Below are 19275 nucleotides of genomic sequence, written 5' to 3' on the forward strand. Positions count from 1 at the left end.
CGTGGCATGTTTGTGGGAGTTTTGTTTGCTAGCTTATAACTGGAGCTCGTAATATACACGCAATGACTAAAGTATGATGACTTAAAATCAATGTTAATAGTTTTGGGGAACTGCTGTTCTCAAGGCAAAACTAACTCCCCATAACGTGTTTCACTCAAACTGTCTCTTAAAGTGGAACGGTTTGTTTGAGCAAGAAGCAGTAGTACCCTTAACTTGTAAGTTTTAAAATTTATTTGTGACTTTATTTTAAATTTATTTGTGAAGCTAAACTGTTTAAAATGTACATCACGATTATGCTCCTTTGTTTCACATGCTATAATAGGCCTTCATTATTAGACAGGTAGATCTGGCATTTTTTGGCACAAATCAAAGACTCTTATCTATACACCCGTCTTCTCAGGATGTAGTGCTTCTTATTGCAGTCGGATTGTAACAAGCCTGTTTTTAGGTTCAACAAAATCCTTCACTGTCCTTTTTGTTTAATAGCCTATGGAAGTTGAGCCAGGCACCTAAATCCCCCAAATTCACCCCAGGATGCAGGTGCTTTGACTGCCACAGGTGGATTAAATGCAGAGGTAAAATTTCATTGCACTATTGTACAATGAAGACAAAGCACAAACTTCAATTTCAACGTACCACTTTATGGCAGGCAAGTGGGGCTCTCCTGATCACGCTGACGAGTCATAATCCATTTTACCCAGTATTAGGTCAGAATATATTCAATGTACATATACACTGCCAAACATTACTATTTTGTTGATGAAAGATGTTTGTAAGGCCCCAAAACATTTATATTTATATAATATATTGTTCTTCTAATTTTCAGTATTCTTATTATTCTGCGTTTCCTTGTCCACTGAACTCGTCCCGCAGTTTGAGCTATCGACACTGTTCCACCTGGAAATCGTGCGTCTTATAGCAACGATGTGGGCTTGTATACAGCTTTCCGATACCTGCACTTGTTCGCCCGCTACACTCGTTTTTCGCTCCTTTTTTCCCCCCAGTCATTTCAATGGTATTTTTTTCAAAGTGCTCTAACTCGGTCAATTTTCAAGCTATGGACACGAGATTTCAGACGGTCGGACCTGGGCACACCGGGACCCATCACATCTGTTTTCGGACCTCTTGCACTCATTCTTCTCTTTCTATCCCTACTTCAAAATCCCTCCATTCATTTCAATGGGTGGCAGTTAGAATGGATGATGTCATCGCACTCTAGCTTCTCTGCCTGAAAACCGTTTTTTCATTTTTCAGCCAAACAATTCACCATAACTTCCTTATAGTTTCACTTAGAAACTTCATTTAAATTTTAAATGATAGAGAAACTTGTCCTTTCTAACATTTTAGGTGGACGTCTTAATTATCCAGGTTTTCTTAAGGTGGAATTTTTTTTACAATACCTCATTCACAATATATTAGCTGTCTTTTAAACATTTTTAACCTTTATTTCAAGTGGTCATTTTTAAATGTGGATGTCTCAATACAATTGTGGAATTCAAAATGTATCGTTTTCCATTCACGGCCTACGGAGCTCCAGAGTCCAATGTAAACTGCTGTGGGAAACTGCTCTCTTAACATCCCACTACCAACAGCTTAGCAGTCAACTCCTTCACCATAGTGTCGCATAGGGACCCACGCGTTTATGGGAGGTTTTCCCCGGTTGAAATTGACATCTTAATTATCCAGGGTTTCTTAAGGTGGATTTTTTTTTTTTTTTTTTTTTTTAAAAACACCTTCAAAATATACAGGTTGTCTTTTCAACACTTTAACATTTATTTACAGTTGTCATTTTTAAAGTTGGCCGTCTCAATACAAAACCCCCGTCCCTCGATCTGCTTCATTCCCGCTCCAAATGAGGCCGTCGATATGGTAAACGCGTGGGTCCCTAGGCGACGCTATGGTGAAGGAGTTGACTGCAAAGCTGTTGGTAGTGGGATTTTAAGAGAGCACTGTCCCACAGCAGTTTACATTGGACTCTATGGAGCTCCGTAGGCTGTGAATGGAAAACGATACATTTTGAATCCCACCTTATAAATCAAATCAAATTTTATTTATATAGCGCTTTTCACAACAAAAGTCGTCACAAAGCAGCTTTACAGAGATCCAGGTCCAAGCCTCCTATGAGCAAGCCAGGGGCAACAGTGGCAAGGAAAATCTCCCTCAGCACACGAGGAAGAAACCTTGGAAGGAATCAAGACTCATACGGGGAACCCATCCTTCTCGGGTCGACACCGGAGACACAACAGAGAACAGAAGTGAAAGTGAACTGATGACAGATGAAGGGGTTATTGTAATGTGAATGTAGTATATTAGTGACGTGTGAGTCTGAGGAAGGAGGAGGTGATCAGTGATTCTGTGTGAGTTAAAAGTAGGTGCAGATTTTTTGAGATAAAACAGCACGTCCAAGCATGATGGTGTAGATGAGACAAGGCCAGGATCTTGTACATGACACAGGGGCTGGATCAGGGCAACATCTGGAGAGCATCAGGACATCTCAAAGCATGAGAGAGAACACTGCACAGCACAAAGTTTTAAATGGTAAATATCCATCCGCTTTTATGCCTCATTCAGATAATTCACATTGCCTTGCCGCTCTGTCCATTTTTATACCCACACGAAATAACACATCATAACGTATACAGGTGTGTGGGTGTTTCAACGCTGCCCCTGAGGTAACACCACTTCATAATCAGAGGTGGGTAGTAATTAACTACATTTTCTCCATTACATTTATAGATTTACTAGAGTAACTTTTTGGATAAATTGCATGTAATGTATGAGTAGTTTTAATGAAGCACACTTTTTACTTTTACTTGAGTATATTTGTGAAGAAGAGGTGCTACATTCTGCTCACAATTCGCTACTTATTATTATTGATCCGTCCAATGCACTACGTCTTTGATTTGTTTTGTTTTTGTGGCTGAATTTAATTTATTGTTTTAGTTGTTTAAGAGAGATTCTCCGGCTCTGAATTTGTTCATTGCTGTTTATTATTTTTGTGCATTCAAGTGTATTATCCGGATGAACACTATTCAGGCACTTTAAACAAACATTGCACAATCATTTCATTGCACCTTCTGTAAAGTTGTATTTAATTTTTACATGTTTTATATTTCTATATGTATATATGGTTACTTTAACTTCCATAATCACAATGTCATATCACAACTGCACTTTGTGAATTATGTAAATAATGTTATATATTGCACTGGTTAGATGCTAACTACATTTCATTGGCCCTGTACTTGTACTCTGCACAATGACAATAAAGTTGAATCTAATCTAATCTTATGTATCGTCCTGATTAAACAAAGAGGTCACTCAGCAGTTACTCAGTGCTGGAGTATTTTTTACTCTTACTCAAGTAATTAATTGGGTGACTACTTTTTACTTGAGCCAGACTATTCTAAAGTGACACTTATTTTACTTGAGTATAATTCTTGGCTACTCCTCTGTTCATAGTCCATTTACATACTACTGATCCATGATGTTTTGGCTTGTCAGTGTATTTAGTGATGTTTGTTGAGTGCTGTGCTGACTGTATATTGTATGAACAGAGGAAATGCAGCAGAGTTCAGTAAAAGATTGGACAACTGTGTTCTACTGGGGAATAATGACACACCTCTCTCTAAACAAACCTACACCATGCTACTTGTCTGACGTTACTGAAAGTTAAATATTTCATACTCAGTGTCTCACAGCAGCACTAAAATTAGATTGGACCTTATAATTTCAACAAACTTTCTCTGTTGCTAGATTGGTCCAGTGACCAATTCTAAGATTATTATTATTTGAATGTGATTAGACAAAGCTGGTTTATAGATGTACTCATATTTCACATCATCATGATACATGAATATCATATTGATCCAGACATGAGCACCTAGAACAGCTAGCATTTAAAACACCACTCCAACTCATCTCAAAGTACTGGAGGTGTGGACTTCATAACCCTCTAGTTGACACTTGAGTTTCAGCATGCTATGCTCTTAAAAATGAAGGTACTATGCAGGATTCTTTGAGCGATGCATTAGAAGAACTACATTTGGTTCCATAAAGAACCGTGTTTGCTAATATATTTAAATTGGTAAAGATTCTTTGGATTTTTAAACCTTTAAAAGCTTCTTCACACAAACATGGTTCTTTATGGAATGAAAAGTGATTATTCTGTGACATCGCTCAAGGAACCCTTTGTACAACCTTTACTTGTAAGAGTGTAACCTTAAGCTTAGCACATTCTGTTGGCAGTGTTTTCTGTTCTAGGGCTGATACAAGCAGGTGTGCAGTCCAGTGGCTGTGCAGGCAATGGGTACCTTTTCAAAGCAGTTGAATTTACTAAGCAAAGGTTTCTAGAGATTTAATAAACAGAGTTTCCTTGATTCAAATTACTCTGTGTTGGATTCAATGGAATGTTTAATTACAAAGAGCTGAAATATATTTGTAAACATTTGGCAAACCCACTTTTCCACAAAGGTGTATAAAGACATACATGGCTAGGTGCTTGATGTTATACACCTGTGACGATGGGCTTGAATGAAACACTTGAATTCAATGATGAGGAGTTGTCACTAACTTTTGTTTGTATAGTGTTTAATGTTAAATAATTCTTGAACGTGTCCTCTAGCATTTGTAGCACAACAGTGGTGATTTAAAGATGAAAAGTACTTGAGGATTATTTGTAGTCTCCATCCAGTTAAACTGGCAAATAATGTTCATAAAAATATGATTCAAATTTATGATTAAAATGATATGATTTTCAAATTTCAGTTCAAATTTAACTTATTTATTTACACTGAGTGAACATGGAATCTCCCCGCAGATGGGACTGGAGACTAAGGTCTCAGCACTTGGGAGGTGAACATGTTCATCAACAAACCACTGTGCTGCCCCCAAAGAATAGAATGAATGCAACTATAAAAACTATTAAGTGACTATAAATTACAAGTTAGAAGGCCATCAAACATCTTTTAATTAAAATAAATACCGTAAATGAATCTTTAATCTAAACATGCTCATTTATTTTCGGGTGAAATATCAGAACATTTTTACACTCTTACAGAGGCATGTACGTTATATAACACGTATGTAACAGTTTTTTTGTTGCTGTTGTTTAAAAGAAAATGAAAATAGATTGTTATAGAACTGGTTTGAAATGAAAATACCTGTTGATCTCCTTCTGAAGAAGAACAAGATGATGATGATGATGATGATGATGATGACTATAAGACTGATCAAAACCACAACCCACGTAAGCAAAGGAGCCGGTCTCTTGTCATTGTCTGTGTCTAATGGTATGAAAACAGATTGTAAGTAATCTTGCAAGAAACACAGAGATTTTTCTTTATAACAGAATGTACTTCAGCATGTGTTTACACCTTTGTCACCACAGAATCGTCTCATCTCCAAAACAGCATTCTTTCCAGATGATGGAACTTTCGTTGATAAACACTGAGAGGACAATGTTTCCACTTTGTGTCTTCTCTTGGCAGGTTTTGTTATAACACGTGAAGTTAATGGAGAGGTCATGACTGCTGCAGGAGACGGTGATGTTACAAAGGTCACTCTTTGACTTGTTTGGGAATGAATTAAGACCTGGTGGCTCCACTTGATCTGAGGTGTACACACACACACTAAGTGGTGTTTGGTGTTTGCAGAGAGATGAGGGAACATCCACCCTCACACACACTAAGAGGAGGATGAATACCACCTCACCGCACCCGCCACAAACAACACAACAAAACAACATCCATAATCCCCAGATTCCCAATACAAACTGTCCCAAAACATGTTTAATCCCCAAAATAACTCCAACCTATTTGTGGGGGAGCTGCAGGTCACGTTGGAGCTCCCTATGTGAATCCCAGGCAGCCTCCCATGTAGGTGTCAAACGTTCATGTTGGAAGCAAACATCCACACAGCATTGTAAATGTCCCCAGAAATGTTCTTTCAGGCTGTGAGCTCCTGTCTTCTCTGCACTGCCTCACTGTTAGCTTTAGCTTCTCCTGCATTGCTAACTACAGACCCATTGTCTCTTCACTGGCCTTGGCTCACAGCACTAACATGATCATTACATTTCTTACAATGCCAGCAGTACAGTGTCCATTTTAAGACATACACACACACTCAGAAATAATGGTACGGTGCATTATTGTAACACACACAGTGTAATGTACCTTTAAAGGTAAAACATGATTTTTAAATTCCAGCTGTGTTCTCTAAATGTATATTACATTCTCTTCACTTTTCCAGAAAGAGAAATTAATATTTCTAAGACTGCATTATAGATTTGTGTAAAATAAAAGAACATTTAAAATAAAAGAACAAGTTCTGGAAATTAGACCTGTGTATGAAATCAACACAACTTTAAAATATTAAAATATTATTGAATAATTTACAGTTCTGTTCCTGAACATAAGGTACCACCACAGTGACAGTTTTTGAACAGTGTCAGACCTCAGTGTCAGTACTCTTTGTGAAATAGAACATCAGACTTCAGACCAAACGATATAACACCAGCCTCCATCAGAATAAAGGTATTAGACAAAGCTCCATCAGTGTAAAGGACCGTCATCAAAGTGCACGTCCTTATGGAACTTGTGCTGAATCTCAAAGTCTCAGGGGTGTTTACTGTAGGACCCAAAACTGTAAAACCAACTGCAGTAAAGTGTGCCTTATTTTCACAACTAACTACAATCAACCACATTACAGTAGGCCAGATGGAATAAACTCCAGTGTGTAGTTTAATAACCATTTCAAATATTATAAATTCTTAGGACAAACATTTTCTAAAACCAAATTGCAGTAATGCTTTAATGCAGTGTAATGTAAACTTTGCGTTTTATGCTCTCTATTGACTATACCTTACAAGGGCATATGGAACAAAACATGTGAACACAGCAGTATTTGTGTTTGGTGCGAGGAGAGAGATGTGGAATACTCATCCACCCTCCTACACCCTATGATGAAGGTGAAAACACAACAAAACAAACTTTATTAGCTTAGGTATTATTAAATACATTTCATTTAAATAATACAATTTATTATTACTTTTAAAATACAATAATATTTTGTGTATAGATTCACTTTTGTTGATTAATAAGTACATCATTATTTTAAACCATTGTACTGTTGATTTAACAAATCCATACACTCCTTTTAATTTTACTGTATTCATAAATCTAAATAATTTTACACAAGCACAGTGCCTATATAGATTTTTTTAAAAATAATACAGTTTTAGATGTCTAAGTAATTTTCACAGTACTGCACGTTCACTGCAGTTTGTTCCACATGTTTCTGCTAAAGGTGGGGGAGCCTGCATTGTAGCTAAAGGCATTAATCCTTGACACAACGAGTTGTGGGCCATTTGACTTTCTCTAGTCTCTCATTGAGAGATCAATGTCAGTGGATTTGTTGATGCTTTGCAAGAGCTCCTTTAAATGTATTTGTCTTGTATGAGGGATATGGAGTCAAAATAAAAAATTTTGGTAAAAGGAGAGGTGCTTGCAATCCAGTGGTAAACATATCCTTGTCCCATAATTTGTAATGTGTTTCTGGAGTCAAATTCAAAATGGGCAAACATTTTTTGAGGAAAGTTTCGACATTTAAACTATTTTCAGGTGAATGTAGTGTGTGTATGTGGAGGTTGTGGGTTCGATTCCCGCCCCGGGTGACTGTCTGTGAGGAGTGTGGTGTGTTCTCCCTGTGCCTGCGTGGGTTTCCTCCGGGTGACTGTCTGTGAGGAGTGTGGTGTGTTCTCTCTGTGTCTGTGTGGGTTTACTCCGGGTGACTTGTCTGTGAGGAGTGTGGTGTGTTCTCTCTGTGTCTGCGTGGGTTTCCTCCGGGTGACTGTCTGTGAAGAGTGTGGTGTGTTCTCTGTGTCTGCGTGGGTTTCCTCCGGGTGACTGTCTGTGAGGAGTGTGGTGTGTTCTCTCTGTGTCTGCGTGGGTTTCCTCCGGGTGACTGTCTGTGAGGAGTGTGGTGTGTTCTCTCTGTGTCTGCGTGGGTTTCCTCCGGGTGACTGTCTGTGAGGAGTTTGGTGTGTTCTCCCTGTGTCCGTGTGGGTTTCCTCCGGGTGCACCGGTTTCCTCCCACAGTCCAAAAACACATGTTGGTAGGTGGATTGGTGACTCAAAAGTGTCCGTAGGTGTGAGTGAATGTGTGTGTGTGTGTGTGTGTGTGTGTGTGTGTTGCCCTGTGAAGGACTGGCGCCCCCTCTAGGGTGTATTCCCGCCTTGCATCCAATTATTCCAGGTAGGCTCTGGACCCACTGTGACCCTGAACTGGATAAGGGTTACAGATAATGAATGAATGAACCCAACTGTCTACACCCAAGTTTAAATACATATTTTTATTTCACTTACCATTAATATAAATACTTATATATTTCTCTATTTTCTATTATCTGCATTTCCTGGTCTTTATAACAACAAGGTCGTTGTGACTTGATATCAGACTCTTTATATTGACTCTTCATGTTTTGTTCAATCCCTGACTGCTACAGAAATGAAGGTACACTAATGGCAGCATACAGGCCTCATATAGAAATTCTGCTAAATAAAGAGCCATTTGAGAGCTAAAAAACCTGTTTTTGATGAGCTGAGCCATCAATCTGAGTGGCTGAAAAGAACCAGAATCACAAGAATACATTTTTCCCCTCTGGTCTTGTTTGCTAACCTGAACCTGAGTAAAGCAGACCCTCGTTATCATATGAACATAGAAATACAGAATTAAGGAACAAAATAAATGAATTAAGCTGAAAATAAAAATCAATAAGTGATATAAGTCCTATTATGAATATTTATGCCTGGATTTTAGGCCTCCCATTGTCAGAGATCTTAAAAAGCATGTAAACGTGTTCTATTTTGTCACATTATCACAACAAAATTTAAAGTGTTAACGCACATGTGTAAGATGTTTAGAGCCAAATGGCCTTCAATATTATCCTTTTATTTCAATTTTATTCAGTAGCCTACACCATAGACAACACATTGTCTCATCGACAATAGACTGCAATGTCTGTGATTGGATCAGCAGTCAGATGGACATTGTTTATATTGAACTGAATAAGTACAGGAAAATCAACTTCTTCACACACAGAGAAGCAGACAGCAGCACATTCACAGTGAGAGATTTTCTCAGACATGGTGTGGATGGCAGAGATAGATAAAAAAGGTTGAACAAACGAAAAATACGGTGTGTTATTTTCATGGCACCTCATGTAAACTATGCTCTTTCACAAACAATGACCTACTCCATAAATAGTGCACTTTAAATATTTATAAAAGTAATTCTATTACATCACTGCATTATGTACTACAAAGTGTAGAAGAAGATGTTTGAGATTGAGCCCTAGTGGTGTGGTGGTGTAATTACAGAGCAATGCAGTAGTATAAATGCTCACCATGGTGTGGGGCTCTTGTGTAGCCTACGCTGTACTCTATGTCGAGTCAACACAGGATAAATCAGCCTTAAGGAGACAGAAAAGAAAGGAAACACTCATATAAAACATCCAATTTTAGAGACAAGCTGTGGGGCAAGTGGGAACTCTTGTGTCCTGTGTCTAAAATTCGATAATGGTTTATAAAGGTGCTTTTTCTTTTCTGTCTCTTTACTTTTGGGAAACACTATATTAATAAGTCTCAATACACACCTTCATTAGGACAGTCCAGTTTAAGTTTTTTCATCTCCAAAACATCCCTCTTCCAGCTGACTGGGTTGCTATGGTTACAGAGGATGGAGCTGCTGCTGACAAACAGTGAAAGGGAGACCAGTCCGAGTGATGACACTTTCCTCTCTTCACAGGTTTCCTCATCACAGCTGGAGTTGACAGAGAGGTGATGAGTTCTACAGGAGACAGTGATGTTACAGGTTTCCTTGTTTAGCTGGTAAATCAGGACTGGAGCCTCCACTGGGTCTGGGGTAAAACACACACAGACTCATCACTGTAATGCAGACAGACAGTGATTAATCACTCAAATCATTAAAAGCTACAGATCACTTAGTCTCTGAACTATTCAGTGTGCTTCAACACAACCAAGATCCAAATGAGAAGAGACAATTAATAAAAACTTAAATACGTTTACTTGTAATGTTAAAGCAATAAAACAAATGTACAATGCATGCAGATATGATATTGACCTAATAATCAATAATGTTTTTAAAGTAGAAATCTGTCAATATTTGAAATCTTCTTCTTAATTAAATTTAAATTGTGGAATTAGAAACAAAACTATACATTTTGGAACAGGAATGCCTCTTAAAACTAACTCACACAAAACAAAATGATTACGGATTGTCACGCCCTCGTCATGTCTGTTTTTTCCGGCCATGTGCTGAGAGCGAGCACATGGCTATGTTTGTTGTTGTTTCCTGTCTCCGGCTTTGTTCCGCCTCCTTGTTCGTCACCCTCATTATCTGTTTCAGATGTGTCTCGTCTGTTTGTGTATTTAAGTCCCCTTCCCTCACTTCTTGTTGTCGTTCATTTGTATTGTCTGTTTCCTAAGTCACGTCGGTTTGTGTCATTTCTAGTCATGTCATTTCGTTTTTCTCCCCAAGCCTTGTCATTTCTTTCCTCTAAATATCGTTGTTTTGCCTCCAGTGTTTCCGTGTCTTGTTTCTTAGTTCGGTCTGTCTGTCTCTGTCGCTTTCCTCGTTTCATTTCATATGTCTAGTTGTTTCCGTAGTTGCCAGTCTTTGTTTCGTTATATCTTGTGTTTCATTAAAATTACAGTGTTTTAGCAAGTGCGTCCGCCCCGTGATCCCTGACACAGATACAAACCGGATTCCAAAAAAGTTGGGACACTAAACAAATTGTGAATAAAAACTGAATGCAATGATGTGGAGATGGCAAATGTCAATATTTTATTCGTAATAGAACATAGATGACAGATCAAAAGTTTAATCTGAGTAAATGTAACATTTTAAAGGAAAAATATGTTGATTCAAAATTTCACAGTGTCAACAAATCCCAAAAACGTTGGGACAAGTAGCAATAAGTGGCTGGAAAAAGGAAATTGAGCATATAACGAACAGCTGAAAGACCAATTAACACTAATTAGGTCAATTGACAACATGATTGTGTATAAAAAGAGCTTCTCAGAGTGTCAGTGTCTCTCTGGTAAGAGGATCACCAATTCCACCATTGTTGCGCAGAAAGATAGTGCAGCGATACCAGAATGGTGTTACCCAGCGTAACATAGCAAAGACTTTTAAGTTATCATCATCAACCGTGCGTAACATCATCAAAAGATTCAGAGAATCTGGAGCAATTGCTGTGTGTAAGGGTCAAGGCCGTAAAACTCTACTGGATGCTCGTGATCTCCGGGCCCTTAAACGTCGCTGCACCTCAAACAGGAACGCCACTGTCAAGGAAATAACAGAATGGGCTCAGGAATACTTCCAGAAAGCATTGTCAGTAAACACAATCCACCGTGCCATCCGCCGTTGCCAGCTGAAACTCTACAGTGCAAAGAGGAAGCCATTTCTAAGCAAGCTCCACAAGCTCAGACGTTTGCACTGGGCCTGGGGTCTTTTAAAATGGAGTGTGGCAAAATGGAAGACTGTTCTGTGGTCAGATGAGTCACGATTTGAAGTTCTTTATAGAACACTGGGACGCCATGTCATCCGGACCAGAGAGGACAAGGATAACCCAAGTTGTTATCAACGCTCCGTTCAGAAGCCTGCGTCACTGATGGTATGGGGTTGCATGAGTGCTTGTGGCATGGGCAGCTTGCATGTCTGGAAAGGCACCATTAATGCAGAGAACTATGTTCAGGTTCTAGAACAACATATGCTCCCATCTAGGCGTCATCTCTTTCAGGGAAGACCCTGCATTTTTCAACAAGATAATGCCAGACCACATTCTGCAGCAATCACAACATCATGGCTACGTAGGAGAAGGATCCGGGGACTGAAATGGCAGCCTGCAGTCCAGATCTTTCACCTATAGAGAATATTTGGTGCATCATAAAGAGGAAGGTGCAACAAAGAAGGCCCAAGAAGATTGAACAGTTAGAGGCCTGTATTAGACATGAATGGGAGAGCATTCCTATTTCTAAACTTGAGAAACTGGTCTCCTCTGTCCCCAGACGTCTGTAGAGTGTTGTAAGAAGAAGGGGGGATGCCACACAGTGGTAAAAAATGGCCTTGTCCCAACTTTTTTGGGATTTGTTGACGCCATGAAATTTTGAAACAACATATTTTTCCCTTAAAATGATACATTCTCTCAGTTTAAACTTTTGATCTGTGATTTGTGTTCTATTCTGAACAAAATATTAGATGTTGGCTCCTCCACATCATTGCATTCAGTTTTTATTCACAATTTGTTTAGTGTCCCAACTTTTTTGGAATCTGGTTTGTAGATTGGACATGCTACATAATAGTTTTGAACATAGGTTTTAGTGTAAAATTAATTTAATAAATTGTAAAAAGAAATATTAATGCAGAAACTGGGTACCACTTTAAAGTAAGATTTTAGTTGTAAAGGTTTATAAATGTTTTAAAAACCTGTTTATTGCATGGTTATTAATTAGGTTGTAAACACCTTAATAATATTTTGTAACACAGAGATCGAAAGTGCAACAGTGACCTCTTTTGGTCTAATACTGAAAGTGTCAGAATTTACTGAAAATATTGCAGTAAAGAATAAGCTCAGACCTGAGAATGTGAACTTGGTCATTTCACATGTTAAAGTTCACCACATTATCACTGCTGTATAAAAAGACTCTCTGTTGGTGGTTAACTCGTGCAGTGATTTAACTTATTAACAAATGTGTGCTGGCGCTGACAGGGTTAATGTTGACTAATGGAGAAGACAATCTATGTTAAGTATTTTGAAAGTTTGCAAGTTTAACTGTTTAGAAGGATGTGGGTTCACTATTTGGCAAACAACAAGTCATGGTTGCCCTTTCTATCTATAACTGATTATTATTAATGACTATTAATGTATTAACAACTAAATTTATGAATAGTAGTTGTAATAATAAATAATAATATAATTAGTTTTTCCTTCTCTTGTAAAGTTAGTATTTTGGGAGATACATGTTTTTAATTGGACAGCAATGATATCTAGGTTCGCGGTTCCTTTTACCAATTAAATAAATGGACAGTATTTCTTGTGGACATTCTAATCCCTGGTTTGTCACTTCCCTTAAATCTGTGTGCAGTTTTATTACATTGCCCTTCTCCCAGTTTGTGTACTTGTATTCTGACAGTTCTTAAAAAAGAAAAATCAGTGGATTTCCCCTTTAATTAGTGCAAATATTAAATAAATAAATGTTCCACTACCAGAGCAGCTCTGCACTGAACAACACTTCTGTGAGGTTTATTCATTTTTATTAATGTCACTGAACTGACACAAGTGACCATTCCTCAGCAGCCTGTAAGATTTACTCATTTTTAACTGGCCACTTTTGGACAGGCCGCTCTGGCTGAGTTTAATTTGTTTCTAAACGCTTAGCTGTGTAAGTCATAAATTAATGAACAAAACATCAGACACATGGTTTCATTTCTATATTAAAACTAGTTAAATATTATTTCATAATATACTGTGTATGTTCATATTTAGCCAGTGTTTTTATACAGATATTTGAGTTCAGGGGCTGTAAGAATAAATGTGTGTAAATAAGTAATAAGTGTGTGCTGAAAGTGCAGGGTGTTAACAGCAGAGTTCACTGATATTCTGTAACACTTACCCAACACTGAGAGATTATACACTGCAACTACTTTGTTTTTGAAACCTGATGCTCTTGCTTCATAGAGTCCACTATCAGTCTTCTGTAAGTTCTTCAGTGTCAGACTGTAGGTTTCCTCATTGAAATCCATTCTGTGTTTATAACTGGGAGAGGGATTAAATCTTCTGATGTCTCCTAAGTCATAATATCGTAGAACATTTTTAGTTCCATTAAATATCCAATCAAAGGTTGTAAAATTTAGTAGAGGATCCTGTGTGTGCAGCTGAACAGAATCACCAACCGACTTAAACACCTCACTGGACGCTGTAGAGAAAAAACACACAGTAATTTGGTTATTTCTTAAATATATATATATTTTAAATATATACATTTTCAGTTTCATTAAACACCCAGATAAATGTTGTAAACTCTGGTAGAGGCTCCTGTGTGTGCAGCTGAACTGAGTCACCAACCGACACAAATACTTTTCATTATTTATAACGCAGTTACCCTAATTTAATACAGCATTTTATGAACTGCTTGTTCAGAATGAAACTCAGCAGGCTGGCTTTAAAAAATACAGCAATCATTATTTAATTATTAGGCTTAGTTTTAAACCTAGGTTTACTTCAGTCAGGTCAACGCTCTCTTCTTTAGGTTACAGCTGTACACCTTTGTTCCAGTGAAATATTTGCTGATGTTCTCATTTGAAAAGAATAGAAGTAAATATGGCCCTGTTTATCAGGTTCAGTGCCCAGGTTCTGTTTGGGTTTAACATTAAAAATAAAGAAAAAGAATAAAATAAAACATTTTTCTAAATATTTGTACAGTCCACATTTTATTAGAACTTGCTTCAAATAAAATTAAACATATAGAAATATAAATAAATCAAACCAAATCATATGAACATTAATGTGCAGAAGTGTGTTCTGTGTAGAGGAAGTGTTTATTTATTTTCACTTATTCATGAAGTAAACATCTTCACACACTACTCCATCTGACTGTGTGTTAACTGTAATTTAACATGTGTTTAATTTGTTATTGAGTTTAAAATATCATTTAGTTTAAGCCCAACCTCTACACAGCAGTGTCACGAAGTGTCAACAACATCAGCACCGTCTGTAAAACTGACCCTCCTCAGAAATGATACATTACTCAGACACTAAACACTTCAGAGATTCATTTCAGAGACGTTCAGTTCTTACCTGTGTTGGAGCTCAGAGTGAACAGAGTGAAGATCAGCTGGAGCATCAGCACCATGTTACAGTTCATGAGAAGCTTCGCTTTTAGAAGTAAGAAGGGAGCTCTGAATAATCCCTCCTCTGTCCGTTTGGTTCATTAAAAAAACTGTGAAAACACCCCAAAAGGCTTTCATTGTTTCTTTCTAAATCATAAAAAACAAATACAATGTAATTAAAACAAAACAAAGACAGGGCCCAGAGCTTTTGGATTTGTATTTTATGAAGAATGTGCTCTTGAGGAAAAGAGAGAATGATGCAGACTTTTCTCTTTTCGCTTTTAAATGCAGTTTTTATCTGGTGGTTCTTACTATGTGTGTTAAAGTTTAGTTGGTGTTTCTCTGTGGTTTGTTTAGTTTCTATTTATTACTATCCTGCACTATGCACTGACTTCCTCCTTCATTGCTTCTGTTCCACTGTGGCTTTAAGCTGTGGTTTAGAAAAAAAGGCGTGGGGCTCGTGCAGTCAGATGCACTTAATAAAATGTTTACAGACTATGATAGACACATACACACACATGCACACACATACACACACACGCACACATACACACACACACACACATATCTATGATGGTGATGGCATCATAGATAAGTTGACCTCAAGAATTCTATCTTCTATCCTCATTCGTGTCGGGGTTTTTTCCGAGCTCCTCACTAAAAGCTGCATTTGTAAAGCTTCTTCTAAAAAAGGAAAATTTTGAATCATCTCTGATAAGTAACTACAGGCCAATTTCTAATTTACCGTTCATTGGCAAAATCACTGAGAAAATAGTTTTCAGGCAAATCACTAGTTTCTTGTCCATAAACAGTAGCCTAGACAAATTCCAGTCCGGGTTCCGGTCTAATCACAGCACTGAGATTGCTCTAATCAAGGTCATTAATGACATCCGCTTTAATACAGAGGCTGGAAAGGTATCTCTTCTATTACTTCTTGACCTTAGTGCTTCCTTTGATACCATTGACCAAAAGATTCTTATAGATAGACTCACAAACTGGGTTGGACTCTCAGGAACAGTCCTGAAGTGGTTCGTTTCTTACCTGGAAGGCAGGAGCTACTTTGTAGAAACAGGAAATTATATTTCAGCGAATATGCCAGTGACCTGTGGTGTCCCCCAGGGCTCTATTCTTGGTCCACTTTTATTTAATTTATACATGCTTCCTCTTGGCCAGATTCTACAGGACTATGGGCTGTCTAGCATTGCTAGCATTTCTAGCATTGATTACTGTGATGGTCTCTGAGCTGGACTTCCAAAAAAGACCATTAAACAGCTTCAGCTGATTCAAAACACAGTGAGAGTCTCAAAAGAAGAGATCTCATCACCCACCCCCCATCCTCCAATCCTTACACTGGAGACCAGTCTGTTACAGAATAGACTTTAAGGTGTCATTACTGGTCTATAAATGTCTTAATTGGGTAGGACCAGTGTATCTGCTACAGAGATATGAGCCGAGCAGAGCTCTCAGATCTTTAGGAACTACTCAGTTAGTCCTGACTCAGGTCAAAACTAAACATTTGCTCTTAAATGCAACCAGCTGACTGAGAATATTAGAAGATCCCTGACTTTAGACACTTTTAAATCAATGCTTCAAACATTCCTGTTTGAGCAGCTACAGCTCGGTTTAAAATACTCTGCACTTTTATTTCTGTAACTGCACTTTAGTTCTTTTCTTGTATTCTATCATTTTAAATTGTTTTAATCATTTAATCATTTTACTCTTTTTATGTAATTGTTTTATTGGACTTTTATGATTTTATTCTGGCTTTTAATGTAAGTTTTTTTTTTTCTGTAAAGCACTTTGAATTGCTTCTGTATGAAAGGTGCTCTATAAATAAACTTGCCTTGCCTCACTCTATTTTTCCTGCTCTCTTGCTTTAATCTCTCTGTAGCTCTGTTCCTGGTGGATAACTATCATGAGGTCTACCTGTGGCAGGGCTGGTGGCCACAGGACACTGAAACACCAGGGTCAGCTCGCATCCGTTGGGATGCTGATAGGAAATGTGCCATGGAAACTGTGCTCCGATACTGCAGAGGTGAGGTACCAACTTAGTGCAGGGTTTGCCTATACTTTTTGATTAAATATGGACAATAGATATTAAGGCTTAACTGGTGATGTTTTCACCTTTCAGAGAAGAATGAGAGAAATCCTCAAAAGTCGTACCTGATCCACGCCGGGATGGAGCCCCTCACCTTCACTAACATGTTCCCCAGCTGGGAGCATCGAGAAGATATCGCAGAGATCACAGAACAGGTGAGACTGCACACACACACACACACACACACCTGTAAATAACCACTGTATTCTAAAATGTATATATAATTATATTCTCATATGTGGGTAACTGGGCTATTTCTTTTTAAAATGAACTGTTAAAATAAGACACATTTAAAAACTCATGTTGGTTTGTAATTTGTTGCTTTTGTCTGAACCTGTAAAGTAGCCTTTTTCACAGCCTCATACAGCGCAGTACACTGTGAGATGAAATAATGTTCCTCCAGGACGTTTGGTGCAACATACAAACCCCTTTCCCAAAAAAGTTGGGACATTTGTATAAAATGAAGAGTCTGTGTTTATTCCCTCAAAGCTTTATTTATCAGAGAGAAACCTAGAAAATATTCATTCATTCATTCATTCATTATCTGTAACCCTTATCCAGTTCAGGGTCGCGGTGGGTCCAGAGCCTACCTGGAATCACTGGGCGCAAGGCAGGAATACACCCTGGAGGGGGCGCCAGTTCTTCACAGGGCAACTCGCACATTTACTCACACACTCACACCTACAGACACTTTTGAGTCTCCAATCCACCTACCACCATGTGTTTTTGGACTGTGGGAGGAAACCGGAGCACCCGGAGGAAACCCCTACAGACACAGGGAGAACACACCACACTCCTCACAGACAGTCACCCGGAATGGGAATCGAACCCCACAACCTCCAGGCTGTGCCACCCTAGAGAAATATTGAGAATAAATAATTTCAGTGTTGTCACAGAACTTGATTGTATTTTGTAAATATAAATAGATTTAGAATAACTTACTACACACTCTAAAAAAAGCTACAATGGAAGCATTACAATGTATTATATTTTTCTCTTAACATCTGATTTTCTAATGGCATTAGAAGATGTGAACAATTAATAGCTTCCATCCCAAAACTGTAAAGTTTTTCTCTATTGTATTGACTTAACTTGGTGTGTGTGTGTGTGTGTGTGTGTGTATGTGTGTGTGTAGGAGGCAGAGGTGTGTAACCAGATCATTCTGCTGGAGGACGTTCTCTCTCGTCTCTGTAAAAGCACCTACCCACTTGAAGAGCTGCAGAGCCGACCCCTTCCCCACGGCGTTGACCCTCTGCGTCTTGAAATCTACCTTTCCGATGACGACTTCGAGGTTAGATCATGCACCTTCCATTCATTCCTCAGTGCTCAGGATTCAAACTTAAGATCTCAGAATGATTGTATTCAAAATGTATTTTTTTTCATTCATTCATTAAGATCCTTTACTTATAAAATATGAATGTTAAAGGTATTATATTCGGTCCCAAATCTGAAGGATATTAACAGCTGTAACCCTTGTGATAAACTGAATTTCTGAGAGAACTTTGATCCGTAAACACTGAATCTGTACAAAGTCATAACTGGTGATGAATAACCTGAAGGACAGTAGTATTTGGCCTGAATGGTCCTTTTTAAAAGAGAGGTGTTTTCTTGTACTCAGTTTCTAAATGTGCAGATTCTGATATTCTGTTTTCATACTCCAGGCTGGTTTGTAGGGGTTTGTAGGTGAGTGTTTCTTTTTACACGAGTGGATCTCACACAGAGAAATCACTGCTCCTGTCCTCTCCTATTGCACTCTTCTTTCCTTGGCTTCTTTTTGCCTTTTCTAAGGCTAGGACACGCGTGCTTCAGTACATGTTTTACATTTATGGACTTCTCCAAGCTTTTACTTTAGGTTGCCTAGCATCACCACAACTTTGTTTCTTCTGGTTTAGCATAGCACCTTAGCACCTTTTACCCTCATTCTCAAAGGATCACACTAACACTCTCTCGCTCTCTCTCTTTTAGTTCCACAACACCCCCAACCCACCTCTGAACTCCCTCCCGTTCTCCATCACTGTCACTTTCTCCCTCATCCTCCCTCCATCCCTCTTTCCTCATTTGATTTTGATCTTGCTCTGTTTCACCCTCTCTTCTTTCTATGCAGTTCCATAGTTAAATTCCTTTCACCTGAACTCAAGGCATGAATCATTGAGGTGTGATATTACTAGCTTCTAGTGAGAGCTGTCAATAAAGTCCTGTTTTGTTAAGTTCAGCTGATGTGTAGACACCGTGCTGCTGGAATCTTGGTCGGTCCCAGATGGCTGCAG

At 38.3% G+C, this 19275-nt stretch overlaps 1 protein-coding gene across 1 annotated transcript; it reads right to left on the reverse strand.

The window, feature by feature from the left end:
- Nucleotides 1-9559: 9559 nt before the first annotated feature.
- Nucleotides 9560-14933, reverse strand: LOC136676042 (SLAM family member 7-like). The gene is made up of 3 exons (XM_066652895.1): nucleotides 14879-14933; nucleotides 13695-13997; nucleotides 9560-9916 (listed from the first exon to the last, which is right to left on the reverse strand). The coding sequence occupies exons 1-3, from the start codon at nucleotides 14931-14933 to the stop codon at nucleotides 9642-9644; spliced, it is 633 nt and encodes a 210-aa protein (XP_066508992.1). The 3' UTR covers nucleotides 9560-9641.
- Nucleotides 14934-19275: the final 4342 nt, after the last annotated feature.

The sequence above is a fragment of the Hoplias malabaricus genome, chromosome X1, assembly GCF_029633855.1.
Source record: "Hoplias malabaricus isolate fHopMal1 chromosome X1, fHopMal1.hap1, whole genome shotgun sequence".
Classification (NCBI taxonomy): Eukaryota; Metazoa; Chordata; class Actinopteri; order Characiformes; family Erythrinidae; genus Hoplias; species Hoplias malabaricus.

What these genes read in the sequence shown, in the direction of transcription:
- LOC136676042 (XM_066652895.1), bottom strand. Translation starts at nt 14,933, where the DNA reads ATGGTGCTGATGCTCCAGCTGATCTTCACTCTGTTCACTCTGAGCTCC. An exon ending in CACTCTGAGCTCCAACACAG is followed by an intron (nt 13,998 to 14,878) that starts GTAAGAACTGAA and finishes TTTTCTCTACAG; the next exon opens with CGTCCAGTGAGGTGTTTAAG. An exon ending in GTATAATCTCTCAGTGTTGG is followed by an intron (nt 9,917 to 13,694) that starts GTAAGTGTTACA and finishes GTTTTACCCCAG; the next exon opens with ACCCAGTGGAGGCTCCAGTC.